This window comes from Arachis duranensis, chromosome 4, assembly GCF_000817695.3.
Source record: "Arachis duranensis cultivar V14167 chromosome 4, aradu.V14167.gnm2.J7QH, whole genome shotgun sequence".
Classification (NCBI taxonomy): Eukaryota; Viridiplantae; Streptophyta; class Magnoliopsida; order Fabales; family Fabaceae; genus Arachis; species Arachis duranensis.
Window position 1 is genome coordinate 98,653,942 of NC_029775.3, and position 15,153 is coordinate 98,669,094.

At 30.4% G+C, this 15,153-nt stretch overlaps 1 protein-coding gene across 1 annotated transcript; it reads left to right on the forward strand.

Annotated features, from left to right (window-relative positions):
• The first annotated feature begins 194 nt into the window (after nucleotides 1-194).
• Nucleotides 195-14,306, forward strand: LOC107485166 (protein LURP-one-related 15). Its single transcript, XM_016105680.3, has 3 exons — nucleotides 195-493; nucleotides 1,974-2,195; nucleotides 13,989-14,306. Exons 1-3 carry the CDS (start codon nucleotides 257-259, stop codon nucleotides 14,106-14,108), a joined length of 579 nt encoding a protein of 192 aa, XP_015961166.1. The 5' UTR covers nucleotides 195-256; the 3' UTR covers nucleotides 14,109-14,306.
• Nucleotides 14,307-15,153: the final 847 nt, after the last annotated feature.

The following is a 15,153-nucleotide window of genomic DNA, read 5'->3' on the forward strand; positions in this document are numbered from 1 at the left end:
TGAAATTATTTAAAAATAATTTACATAAGAATTTTAGGCCCAAAAAATTAGATTAATAGCATCCAAATCAAATCCAAACACGCAATTGTAATTGGTCATCGTTATAAAATAAAGAATAATCTTATCCAAACACGGCACGTTGACTATTGAATTCGGAATCTTCTAGGCCCAACAAATTAACATTACAATGAATTATTAATTATACTTAATAAGAAAAGATTATTCAATACGCTACATATATGTTTCTGCATTCATCATGGCAAATCCGCCACCACCACCGTTTCCGACGATCGCAATCGTTGACCCTCAGTACTGTGCACCATATCCAGTTGCACTTACAATAAAGAGAGAGAGGACTTTTACGGAGAAATACACGGTCACAGACTTAAACGGCAACGTCGTTTTTACGGCTAAGACACCTTCCCTGACTTTGCGCGAGCACCGTTTCTTGCGTGATGCTTATGGAAACCCTATTCTCTGTCTTCGCAGAACGGTAATTGCTTCAACCAATTCCATTTCTTTTTTCGGATCTGCCATGTCTATACATTTTTCCCCCTTTTTTTTGTTTTAATTTTATGGAACGATAAGTCAAACCAAGTTTCATTTAATCTGTTCTCTTTTTTTTCGGTAGATTTGTATCTTTTAAATTTTATTTTTTATTTTAAAAATACAAAATATTCAAAACCTTTTTCTAATATTCCTGATTATATTAATTGAAGTAAGAGCATCGATCTCTGTTTTTTTTTTTATTTGAAACCGCTTTATTGTCAATATAAATTTCTTTTGTTACTTTAATTCGAACTATGTAACGATATTTAGGGAAGGAAAAACATGGATCCAAATCCTCAGCTCTTTCATATGCAAAGTTTAATTTATTTTATTTGGTTGTTGAACTTCGCTATGCCACAGCCTAGTGACTTACTTTCGTGTGTGCGTTGTGTTTTATTTTTTTTTACGATTTTTATAAACATGAAATAATCAATAAATTTGAATTTAAGGTTTTATATTATTAGGTTAAAATTATGAGATTAATTTTGATGTTTTAATTATGTAAAATATTTTATAAAATTATTTAATTATATCTATTTTTTAAAAAATTATTTATGCAATATTATATGTATACTAAAAATATTATTATATATATAAAATATATATTAAAATATAAAATATACATTAAAAATAAATTATATATATATCTAAGTATATTGTAGTTAATTTAGTGACTAATTTTTAATGTATATATGTATTATTTTTGTTAAATAAATATAGGAACTTAATAATACTGTAAGGTGAGAAGAAGAACATAATATTTTTAATTTTTTGAGTTAATTTTTTATGTTTTAATTTATTTTATTATTTTTTAACAAATTTTTAAATATATTCACAATAATAATATTATAGAAGTTTGTCATAAACAAAATCAATTGTATATATCATCACTTTTATTAGTAATTTTTTGTACGATATATAAAAGAAAAAAATTATTATAGACAACATTAATATTTATCCTAAATATTAAGAATGAACATAATTTTATCTTTTAAGTTTTAAAAAGGACAACTCATGAGATGGAAAGGTGTATTATATATATGTGAAGTATTTATGTGCTCAGATGATAACATATACGTACGTGATATTTAGATTTGGAGCAATATTTAGTGAATAATTTATTTTTATAATTAAGTTTAATTAAATATTTTTTATGTTTATTTTTAATTAAGATTTTTATTTATTAATATTTAAGTTATTAAACTAATCTAGTTGAATTTAATTTTAAAAATCACTTGATCATGTAACATCATTATTAAATTTTTATTAATTACTATTAGTTAGTTAACCACCTAAGTGTATATAATGATAACAGTAATGATAATTTTAACAAGACTCCAAAATAGAATATAATTTTAACCAAAGTTGAAATTAAACTTCAAATTAAGTAGCTAACAGTTTTAATTTGTTGTTGGATCCACCAGCTATTGGGAACAGATAAATGGAAAGCATTTAGAGGTGGAAGTACACGCGAAAGGGATCTAATCTTCACTCGGGAGCGATCATCATGGTTCCAGCTAAGAACAAAATTGAATGTGTTCTTGGCAAATAACACATCAGGAGTTTGTGACTTCAAGATCAAAGCAAGTTTCTCTGAACGATCTTGGGTTGTTTACATCGCCGAATCTGACATGGTTGCTGCCCGGGTAGGTTTATTTTTTCGACACATAATTATTCATTTGTTTTAACTCACGGTTTAATTTTTTTTTTTAAAAAATGACATCGATTTTTTTTAGTTAAAAAAAAACAGAATTAAAGTAGTAAAGCTATTGAGAAAATATTATGTTATTAATAAAACTACTTTGTGAAAGAAAGAAATTTACTCAAATACTCAATATTCTTAAGAGGTTTATTTCGGTTAGAAGAATTTACCTAAAAAATCAATATTCTGTCAATGTAAAAATTATCTTTTATAAACAATAATTTTATCCTTTTATTTTTCGATACACAAGTTCCCAATGACATATATAATATCTTATATAGGTAACTTTGATATGTCACTTAAAAAGAAATTATTGTTGTGAAATAAATAATTAAAGAAGAGAAAATAAATATAAAATAAAAAAATATAATATAATAGGTATGATTTATATATTTATTTAATATATGTAGTAACGTAAAGAGAGAAAGAGAAATATTAGCAGTATAAAGAAATGAGGATTATTGTTATTATTGTGTGTAAATTGTAACTGATGATACTTTTTATTTATATATGTAAAATGTTTTCATTTTCAATTCTTATTAATTTTGAATTCATTTTTGAAAAAGTGATTCCTTCAAGAAAATTAGCCGTCCAAGTCATAAGTGGTCATTCATATTATCATCTTTATCACAATACTCCTTTTGACCATTTAGGATTATACCTCATTAAAGTCTTACTAAAAAAAAATTTAGTGAGAAGAAAATTTTAGTGAGGAAAAAGAGTACAATATCCTTTGTAATAATAGAGATTGTCTTATTAAAAATCTTGTCAAAAAAATTCAATAGAAAAAAAACCTGACTAAAAACAAGAGTACAATCTTTCCTTCTTATCAACATCAAGGTTCTGAAAACCGAATCGGTTATTGAACCGGTCAAATGATCGGTTTAACGATTTAATGGTTCAACCGAAGTTGAATCATGGTTGAACCGGTTTAATTATTCAATAAAATCTTTAAGAATTTAATTATTTCTAAATAAAATTTAAAATAAATTTTTTTAATTAACTTCTAACAAGTTTTTACTGAGATAATGAGCAACAATTCTCAAAACAAATACTCAGAATCCAAACCCAGCAAACTAATTATGTAGAAACAAGTTTCTAGAGTTTCAGGAAACAACGAAAAGAAGAGTACTTGGGAGTATTTGAAAAAAAATTAGAAACTAATTAATTGTGACTAATCAGTAACAAACAAAAAAGTGAGAGAAGCCCACATCAAAATCACATACACATAGGTCATAAGAATTCACAACGCATTTAGGACACAATTGATAACCAAAAAACAAATGCAAACAAATTAAGTTGTATTATTTCAAGATTAACTTGTTCTTCTGTCATTGTACATAATCACGTAAATTCTACATAAGTCACACACATAAAGCAAATAAAGATCATATTTTGTCATTTTCACTTCTACAAAGTTGATAAGTCACCTGGAAAGAAGAATTGTTTGTGGAACAAAAGGAGTATACACTGTTTCTCTCTCAGCTGCAAGACGTTGTGCCTTCTGAAATTTTTTCAGCACGGCCTTAAAATTTTTTGCGGGTTTGGCATCTACCATCTTCTTGCTTGCTTGCAAAACAAAAATTTTGAAATTAAAGGCGTTGAAGTTCATGTCTCGATCATGGGCTAGATAGGGTTAGGGTTCTTCGGAAGGGGATTTTGAATTTGAAAGAGAAAGACAGATGGAGGGTGCTGTGTGTAACAGCGACGACGGCGATTGCAAGGCTTCTGACAGGGAGGAGTCGACGGGAGGGAAGAAGCCACGACGACATCGGCAACAAGGTGAGCGAAAAAAGCGAAATGGACGAGTTTGCGCAGGCAAAGGGAAGGAGACGACGGCGGAGAGGGGGAATGCAGTGGCTGGGTAGGAGAGCAGCAAGGCTGGGAGATGGCTGGGAGAGGAAGAAAAATGATTTCAGAAGGGAGAGAGTTATGCGTTTAGGTTGGATTTGGGAATGGGGATAGTGGGCTTTCGGTCTTTTTTCTTTTTTCTTTTTTTTTTCAGGCGTTAAACGACGCCGTTTCTGAAACAAATGATAAAACCGGACTTTTAAAAAATCTGCTAAAAAACTGGACGGTTCTATCAGTTCATCGGTTAACCGTCGGTTTGACCGGTTTTTTACCGGTTTTTTATCAAGCGGTTTTTAACCTTATCCGTATCGGTTAGGTGACCGGTTCCCGGTTAATCCGGTTGAATTGGCCGGTCCGGTTCGGTTTTCAGAACCATGGTCAACATTATTTAATATCTCGAATCGGCACATCCCAATATGATGTACCAATCTTTCAAAGGAGGATTTTGGAAGTGACTTAGTAAATAAATTTATCAGATTATCGCTTGAGCAGATCTATTGGACATCAATTGTTCCTTGATTTTGAAGATCATGAGTGAAGAAGAATTTGTGAGAAATATGTTTTGTTCTATAACCTTTGATGTATCTATCCTTAAGTTGAGCAATATATGCTGTTTTATCTTCAAACAGAATAGTTAGAGCTATCTTATAATCAATCAGTCCACATGATGACATATTATATTGGATCAAATTTCTGAGCCAAAAACACTCGCGACTAACTTTACGTATTGCTAGTATTTTAGCATTATTAGATGATGATGCTGCAATTGTCTGTTTCATGGACTTCCATGATATAGCTGTACCACCATATGTGAACATGTATCCTGTTTGAGATCTTCCTTTGTGTGGATCAGACAAGTATCCAGCATTTGCAAAGTCAACTAATTGTGACTTGGATTCATATGGATAAAACAAACCCATATCAATCGTTTTATGAAGATATCAAAAGACTTGTTTGATTCCATTTTAATATTTTCTGGTTTGAGAGGAAATATACTTTGCTAGTAAATTCATCACAAATGATATATCGGGTCGTGTATTATTAGTAAGTTACATTAGTGCTCCAATGACACTGAGATATGATACTTTAGGATAAAGGATATCTTCATTTTCTTCTTTAGGATGGAATTAATCATTTTTCACATCTAAAGACCTTAGATCATTGGGGTCCTTAAGGGATGTGATTTATCCATATAAAATCTTTTCAAGATTTTTTTTTGTGTATATTGTTTGATAAATAAGAATTTTATTTTTTGTATGTTCGATCTACAGGTCGAGACAAAATTTAGCCTTTTCAAGATCTTTCATCTTAAACTATTCTTTTAGAACTTTTATAATTGTTGGAATCTCTTTAGGGGTTTCAATGATATTTAAATCATTAACGTACACAGCAATTATAATGAATCCAGATGCAGCTTTCTCTATGAAAATATATGGACATATATCATCATTCTTAAATCTATTTTTAGTCAGATACTCAGTAAGACGATTATACCACATTCGTTCAGATTGTTTTAGACTATATAAAAATCTTTGCAATTTGACTGAGTTACTACTGTGAATATTCATTGGATGGTTTAAATATCTTTAATCCTTCAGGGACTTTCATATAAATATCACGATTTAATAATCTGTATAAGTAGTTTGTTACCACATTCATTAAATGCATATGTAGTTTATTGTATGCGGATAAACTGACCGAATAACGCAATATTATTGCATCCACTACAAGGAAATATGTTTTTTCATAATCTATACCGAGCCTTTGTGAAAAATTTTGTGCTACAAGTCGAGCTTTGTAGTGTACAACTTCAATTTTCTCATTTCGTTTTCTAACTCGGCCTTCATAACTTCTTTCTATTTTGGCCAATTATTTCGTTGTTGACATTCTTCAACTGTTCTTGGCTTAAAATCTTTACTTTCATGCATGATATTTAATGCCTCATTATATATAAATATTTCATTGACAATCATCTTATTTCGGTACCATTTTTCTCTTGTAAAGACATAATTTATCGAGATCTCTTCATTTTCACAGTTTTCATGTATCTGAACGTCTTTTGACGTCAAAACTATATAAGAATTTTTGACGAGCTATCGTTATTATGTTTTTATCCTTTTCAGTAGGAATAATATTTATCTTTTTTCTTTTTCGAAGATTGTTGTCTTTGAAATCGACAAGTCTACCACGCTTCTGACATGAATTTGTTTCGATGGTTATTTTTTCGACTGAAACTTGAATTTGAATTGGAGTATTTTCAGCTGGTATATAGGATTTAGTAACCTTTTCGTATCAGAAAATGCATCAGGCAATTCATTTGCTATTCTTTGCAGATGTATAATCTTTTGAACTTTTAGTTCACATTATCCTGATCGAGGATCTAAATATATCAAAGATAATGCATTCCAATTAAGTTCCTTTTTAGGAAGTTTATTCTCTCCCCTTAATGTTGGAATTTTTGATTTATAAAAATGACAATCTACAAATCGGGCTTTAAATACATCTCTAGTTTGTATCTCAAGATACCTCACTATAGATGGAGAATCATATCGAACATATATTCCTAATTTTTTGGGATCCCATTTTGGTGCGAGAAGGTGGTGTAATAGGAACATATATCACACACTTGAATATTCTTAAATGGAAAATATTTGGTCGCTGATCAAAAGCTAATTGTATAGGAGATAACTTATGGTAATTTGTTGTCCTCAAACGAATAAGTGTTGCGGCATGTAAAATAGCATACCCCCAAGATGATGTTGGAATATTTGTTCTCATAAGTAATCGTCTAATAATTAATTGGAGGCATTTCATAAGTGATTTTGTTAATCTATTTTGTGTGTAAATATGAGCTACTGGATGTTTAACGCTTATTCCGTTAGCCAAACAATAAGCATCAAAGGTTTGGGAAGTAAATTCACCAACATTATCAAAATGAATTATTTTAGTTTGATTTTTTGAAAACTGTGCTTTTAATCGAATAATTTGAGCAAATAATCTCACAAACGCCAAGTTGCGAGAAGACAATAAGCACACATGTGACCATATCGAAGATGGGCATATTATGATCATAAAATATCTAAAAATTCACATAGTGGATTAATAGGTCCACATATATTTCCTTGAATCTTTTCTAGGAATTCAGGGGACTCAAATCCAATTTTTATTGGTGATGGCTTTATAATTAGCATTCTTTGAGAACATGCAACATAACAAAATTCACTAGATTTAAGAATCTTCTAATTCTCTAGTGAATGTCCATAGGAGTCTTCAATAATTCTCTGCATCATAATTATCCCTGGATGACCCAATCGATCATGCTAAATTATAAATTCATTTTGGCTGGAAAAGTTCGGGTTTACAATGACGTGTGATTCAATTGCACTAATTTTAGTATAATATAACTCAGATGAAAGTGAGGTAACTTTTCTAATATAGCCTTTTTATTTCAATAATGAGTTGTGATACATAAGTACTCATGATTTTTCTTATTCATTGTTTCAATATAATATCCATTCCGACGAATATCTTTAAAACTCAACAAATTTTTTAGAGACATGGTAGACATAAGTGCATTGTTTATTATGAATTTCGTTTCTTCGGGAAACAAAATTATAGCTCTTCCAGAGTCTTCTATCACATTGCCTGAGCCAATAATAGTATTAACATATTTTCTTTTGGTGCAAGATGTGTAAAATATATATTACTTTTGAGAATGGTATGTGAACTTACACTATCCGTAAGGCAAATATCTTCACTATATGTTCTTGTCATTTTCTTCAAAGGCAAATAATAATAATAAAATGAGTAAAAGTATTTGCGCAGTAAAATTATTTTCTTGATTGAAATCGTTTTTCTAAGAAGTATTATACTACATAATATCATATACTAAATTTTATTATTATTATTTTAGAACTTGGCATATTTAGTAATTTTAAAATTCATAAACAAATATTTTATTAAATATTATTTATATACATCATACTTGAATTTCAAATGCATAAAAAATAAAATTTAATAAAAAGTTTTTTACATTATTTATTTACATGAATACTTAACAAACCTACATATTAAAATTTTTCATCATTGATCAAATGGCTAGTATTTCTTTCAGGATCCTCAAAGAAATCAGATACTTCATAATAAGTGGTGTAATTTTCAACATCTTTTGAAATAAAGTTCGCGACAAAATGAGTGCTTGATAAAGATCGACTAGGTGCCTTGGGGTACGATAGATACGCAACCAATGGCCCTTTATACCACATTGGAAATATTTATCCTCTATTGATTTATTTTGTCCGTTGTTTCTTTTTTTATCCCACTTCTGGTGAGATCCTTTCTTGTGAACATAATTTTTTTTCCTTCCATAATTTTTCTTGTTACCAAAACCTTGTCATTTACTTATTCTGGGATAATGATTTGCCATATTTGCTTTAGGGAATGGGGCGGCGTCAGTTGGGTATGTTCCATGATTTTTTAAAATAATTTATTGTTGCGTTTAGCAACAAGAAGGCAAGAAATTAGATTAGAATATTTTTTAAATTCTTTTTCTAGTTACTGCTACTGCAGGAGCACATTCGAGGAATGGAAGGTCAAGAAAGTTTTCTCTAACATTTCATTATCAGTTATCTTTTTCTTACATAATTTCATTCGTGAGGTAATTCGAAACATTGCTGAATTATATTCATTTATGGATTTAAAATTCTGTAGACGCAAGTGCGTCCACGCATATCGGGTTTGAGGAAGTACCATTGTCTTTTGATGATTATACCTTTCTTCAAGGTTTTTTCACAGATCAGCAGGATCTTTTAGTGTGAGATATTTTTTTTTTCATTTCTTCGTCAAGATGACGATAAAGGAAGATCATGACTTTGGTTTTATCCTTGTGGGATGCATTATTTTCAGCCTTAATGGTATCTCCAAGATCCTTTTAATCAAAATGGATTTCAGCCTTAGTACCCATTACTTATTTCGGCATACTAGATGCCGAAATCCATTGAATCTATGCCGAAATCCATCTTGATTCAATGGATCTAGGAGATACTACTAAGGTTGAAAATAATGCATCCTAGAAGAATAAAGCTAAAGCCATGATCTTCTTTCGTCATCATCTTGGCGAAGGATTGAAAAATAAATATCTCAAACTAAAAGATAATGCAGATCTGTGAAAAAATCTTGAAAAAAGGTATAATCATCAAAAGACAGTGATACTTCCTCAAACCCGATAAGAGTGGACGCACTTGCGTCAACATGATTTTAAACCCATAAATGAATATAATTCAGCAATGTCCCGAATTACCTCACGAATGAAATTATGTGGGAAAAAGATAACTGATAATGACATGTTAGAGAAAACTTTCTCGACATTCCATGTCTCGAATGTGCTCTTACTAAAAACAGCAGTAACTAGAAAAAGAATTTAAAAATATTATGAGATATTTTGTTGCCTTCTTGTTGCTGAACACAAAATGAATTGTTTTAAAAAATCATGAAGATGCCCAGCTAACGCTGTCCCATTTTCTAAAGCAAATATGGTAAATCATTATCCCAGAATAAGTAAATGACAAGGTTTTAGTAACAAGAAAAATTATGTAAGAAAAAAATTATGTTCACATGAAAGAATCTCATCAGAAGTGGGATAAAAAAAAGAAATAATGAGCAAAATAAATCAACAAAGGATAAATATTTCTATTGTGGTGGAAACAAATTTTGTTTCAAAAGATGTTGCTGAAAATTACACCATTCATTATGAAGTATCTGATTTCTTTGAGGATCTTAAAAGAAATATTGGCTATTTGATTAATGATGGAAAGGTTTAATATGTCGGTTTGTTAAATACTCATGTAAAATAAATGATGTAAGAAACTTCTTATTAAGTTTTATTTTTTATACATTTGAATTTCAAGTATGATGTATATAAATAATATTTAAAATTACTAAATATGTCAAGTTCTAAAATAATAATAATAAAAATTTTAGTATATGATACTATGTACAATACTTCTTAGAAAAACAATCAAGAAAATAATTTTACTGTGCATATACTTTTATTCATTTTATTATTATTATTTGTCTTTGAAGAAAATGGTAAGGACATATAGTGAAGATGTTTGCCTTACGGATAGTCCAAGTTCGCATACCATTTTTAAAAATAATATATATTTTACACATCTTGTATCAAAAGAAGAATATGTTAATACTATTATTGGCTCAAGTAATGTGATAAAAGGCTCCGGAAGAGCCATAATTTTATCTTCCGGAGTAACAAAATTCATAATAAATAATACACTATTGTCTACTAAGTCTTTAGGAACTTGTTAAGTTTTAAAGATATTCGCCAAAATAGATATCATATTGAAACAATGAATGAGAGAAATTATGAATACTTATGTATCACAACTCATGATTCAAATAAAAAGGTTATATTAAAAAAGTTATCCTCACTTTCATTTGGGTTATATTATACAAAAATTAGTGCAATTGAATCACATGCCATTGTAAACCCAAAGTTTACGAGACTAAATGAATTTATAATTTGGCATGATCGATTGGGTCATCCGGGAATAACCATGATGCGGAGAATGATTGAAAACTCCCATGGACATTCACTGAAGAAACAGGAAATTTTTAAATCTAGTAAATTTTGTTGTGCTGTATGTTCTCAATGAAAGCTAATTATAAAGCCATCACAGGTAAAGATTGGATTTGAGTCCCCTGAATTCCTAGAAAGGATTCAAGCCGATATATGTGGACCTATTCATCCACCATGTGGATCGTTTAGATATTTTATGGTCTTGATAGACGCATCTTTGAGATGGTCATATGTGTGCTTGTTGTCTTCTCGCAACTTGGCGTTTGCGTGATTACTTGCTCAAATTATTCAATTAAAAGTACAGTTTCCAGAAAATTCAACCAAAGCAATTCATCTTTATAATGCTGGTGAATTCACTTCCCAAGCCTTTGATGCTTATTGTATGACTAACGGAATAAGCATTGAACATCCAGGAGCTCACGTTCACACACAAAATGAGTTAGCAGAATCACTTATTAAACGCCTCCAATTAATTGCTAAGCTTTACTTATGAGAACAAATCTCCCAACTTCGGTTTCTGAGCATGCTATTTTGCATGCCGCAATACTTATTCATTTGAGGCTAACAAGTTACCATCAGTCCTCTCCTATGTAATTAGCTTTTGGTCAGCAGTCAAATGTTTTTCTAAGAATATTCGGGTGTGCGATATATATTCCCATTGCACCACTTTCTCGCACCAAAATGGGATCCCAAAGAAAATTGGGGATATATATTAGATATGATTCTTCATCTATAGTGAGGTATCTTGAAATACAAACTATAGATGTATTTAAAGTTCGATTTGCTGATTGTCATTTTGATGAATCAAAATTTTCAGTATTAGGGTGAGAGAATAAGCTTCCTGAAAAGGAACTCAATTGGAATGCGTCATCCTTGATGCATTTAGATCTTTGATTAGCGTAATGTGAACTAGAAATTTAAAAAATTATACATTTGCAAAGAATAGCAAATGAATTGCCTAATGTAAAGACAAAATTCCTTGAAAAAAATAGGTAAATACTATTCCTGTTGAAAAAGATAAAAGACTTAGTAAAGACACCTGCAGTTGTCCAAAATTTTGATATAGTTTTGACGTCAGAAAACGTTTAGGTACCTGAAAATTGTGAAAATGACGCGATCTCGATAAATTAGTTTTTACAGGAGGAAAATGGGACCGAAATAAGACAATTGTCGATGAAATATTTCAATATAATTTGGCATTACATATCATGCATGACAATAAGGATCTTGAGCCAAGAACAGTCAAAGAATGTCGACAAATAAATGATTGGCCAAAATGGAAGGAAGCTATGAAGGCTGAGTCATACTCATTTGCAAAATATGAAGTCTTTGGACCTGTAGTCCATACACCAGAAGATCTAAAACCTGTTGGATACAGATGGGTATTTATGAGAAAATGAAATGAGAAAAATGAAGTTGTACGCTACAAGGCTTGACTTGTGGCACAAAATTTTTCACAAAAACCTGGTATAGATTATAAAGAAACATATTCTCCTGTAGTGGATGCAATAAGATTGCATTATTTGGTCAGTTTATCCGCATACTACAAACTACATATGCATTTAATGGATGTGGTATAATTGTCTTATTGATTATCTAGTCAAAAATGAATTTAAGAATGATGATATTTGTCCATGTGTTTTCATAAAGAAATCTGCATTTGTATTCATTATAATTGCTGTGTGTGTTGATGATTTAAATACTATTGGAACCCTTGAAGATATTCTAACATTTATAAAAATTCTAAAAGAAGAGTTTCAGATGAAAGATCTCGGAAAGACTAAATTTCATCTCGATCTGCAGATTGAGCATACAAAAAATGGAATCTTTATTCATCAAATAACATATACAAAAAAGATCTTGAAGAGATTTTATATGGATAAGTCACATCCATTAAGTACCCCAATGATCATAAGGTCTTTGGATGTGGAAAAGGATCAATTCCGTCCTAAAGAAGAAAATGAAGATATCCTTGGTCCTGAAGTACCATATCTTAGTGCCATTGGAACGCTAATGTATTTTGCTTATAATACACGACCCGATATATCATTTGATGTGAACTTAATAGCAAGGTATAATTCCCCTCCAACCAGAAGACATTGGAATGGAATCAAACAAATCTTTCGATATCTTCATGGAACGGTTGACATGAGATTGTTAATGGATCCAAGTCACAACTAGTTAGCTCTGCAGAACATGATACTTGTTTGATCTACATAAAGGGAGATCTCAAACAGGATACATGTTCACATATGGTGGTACAACTATATCATGGAGGTCCACAAAACAAACGATTGCAGCAACATCCTCTAATCATGATGAAATGCTAGCGATACATGAAGCAAGTTACAAGTATTTTTGGCTCAGGAGTTTGATCCAATATATTCTATCATCATGTGGACTGATTGGTCATAAGATAGCTCCAACTGTTCTGTTTAAAGATTGTACAACATGCATTGCTCAACTTAAAAGTGGATATTTCTCCCAAATTCTTTTTCACTCATGACCTTCAAAATCAAGGAATCATTGATGTCCAACAGATCCGCTCAAGCGATAATCTGGCAGATTTATTTACAAAGTCACTTTCAAAAACCTCCTTTGAAAGATTGGTACATCAGATTAGGATGCACCAATTTCGAGATATAAAATAATGTCGGCAAGAAGGGGAGGCTGTACACTTTTTTCTTGGTCAGATTTTTTTTCCATTAGATTTTTTTACAAGGTTTTTAATGAGGCAGTCCCTATAATAAAGGATATTGTACTCTTTTTCCTTTAGTAAAATTTTTTTCCATTAGATTTTTCTTTAATAAGGTTTTGATGAGGAATACTTCTAAATGGACATCCAAGAAAAAGTACTGTGATATGGATATAGATGTGGATACCCATTCAATTAATGATGTGACTTTGATTCATTATATGGGCAACTGAGTTTTCCTATGAAAGAATGAAACTCCAAAGTTAAATTAAATTTAAATGAAGTTGAAAAAGTAAGCATTGTGTGTATAAATAGTGAGGAGGCGTCAAACAATACATGTACAACAAAATTCTCTTTTCTTTCATATATATAATATAAACTCTCTTTCTTTCTTTATCTCTTTGTGAGTATAAGCTACAACATATATAATATTAGTAAATATATATAAATTACTTCAATTATAATGAGATAATAATATTAGTGAACTTTAATATTAGAATCTTTTATTTATGCTTCTTTATTTTATAGTTATTTTTTCTTCCTTTATTTATTTATTTATTTTACAACAAGCAATATTATATGAATTGTTATCATCGTAGATAAAGAAGAAATTCGGTGGTATATTTAGCAGAGAGAAGTTCATCATCACCGTGTCGTCCAATGTTGACTATGCGTTCATAGTGGCCTTAATTATCACCTTTGACAGCGATAGCAGCTAACGAAGCCTACTAGTGTTTTTAGTTTCTTTCTTTCTTTTTTTATTGGGTTTTGCCAACAGTAATGGTTAGGATTTCTGTTCATAAATGTATGATAAATATATTTAAAATTTAAATTGTGTTTTTTCATAAAAACATTTTTAGTTAATAATTAGTTATCAGTTTTTACTAACGAATTTAATTTATTATTATTTTTTGTCAGATGAATGTAATAGCTCTAACTCTAAGCATTTTTATGTCACCAGAAAACATTAAAGAAAAATAACAAAAAAGAAAGCAAAACAACAACATCTATCAGAAAAAATTAATCGTACTATCTGTACATTAAAATCAGTCACTAAAATTAGTTATTAGTATAAAATATATGTTAGAATACAAAATAATATTAAAAATGAGTTAAACAATACATGTATTTATACATGAATACATAGTAACTAATTTTAGTGATTGATTTTAATGTACAAATAGGATTTAAAAAAAACCCTACTACTTAGTAGATAATTAAATTCTTTGTCATAGCCACTTGAAGCTTTTCTCAAGGTTCCAACCACTCAACATAATCATTAACATCGCTTTTCTCCCCTCTCTTCACAATCAAATCCGTAGCTATGGTAGCTTCATGCCTAAATAAACTGACATGAACTTCCCAGTTCAAAAGCAATAGCTTTTTTCCTAATAATGTCTCGATCTTCGCTAGTCCCCGACGATGGTAAGAATTGGAGCAATAGAAAGTCTCAGGGACCGGAAAATATTTAAAACCCTAACCATCATTCAGCCAGCAAGTATTTTTATACCATCATAATAGGAAAGCCTCGCACGTTGTTAAAAAGATACGATACGATGACACAAACGGATCTCTTTCACAGTCCTTTCCAAGGCACTAGGCGGATATCTCAGCTTCTAGCCTCTTCGATGACAGTTAGCATGGTTCTGCAGTCACAGTTCCGTTGACAAAGATTTTGAAGTTCCACCTCTTTAAGATCGCGGCTCCTCTACTTGAATTGTCCGATTTTCAAATCGTCAGTGCTGCTGTGTTTTGCACTCTTCT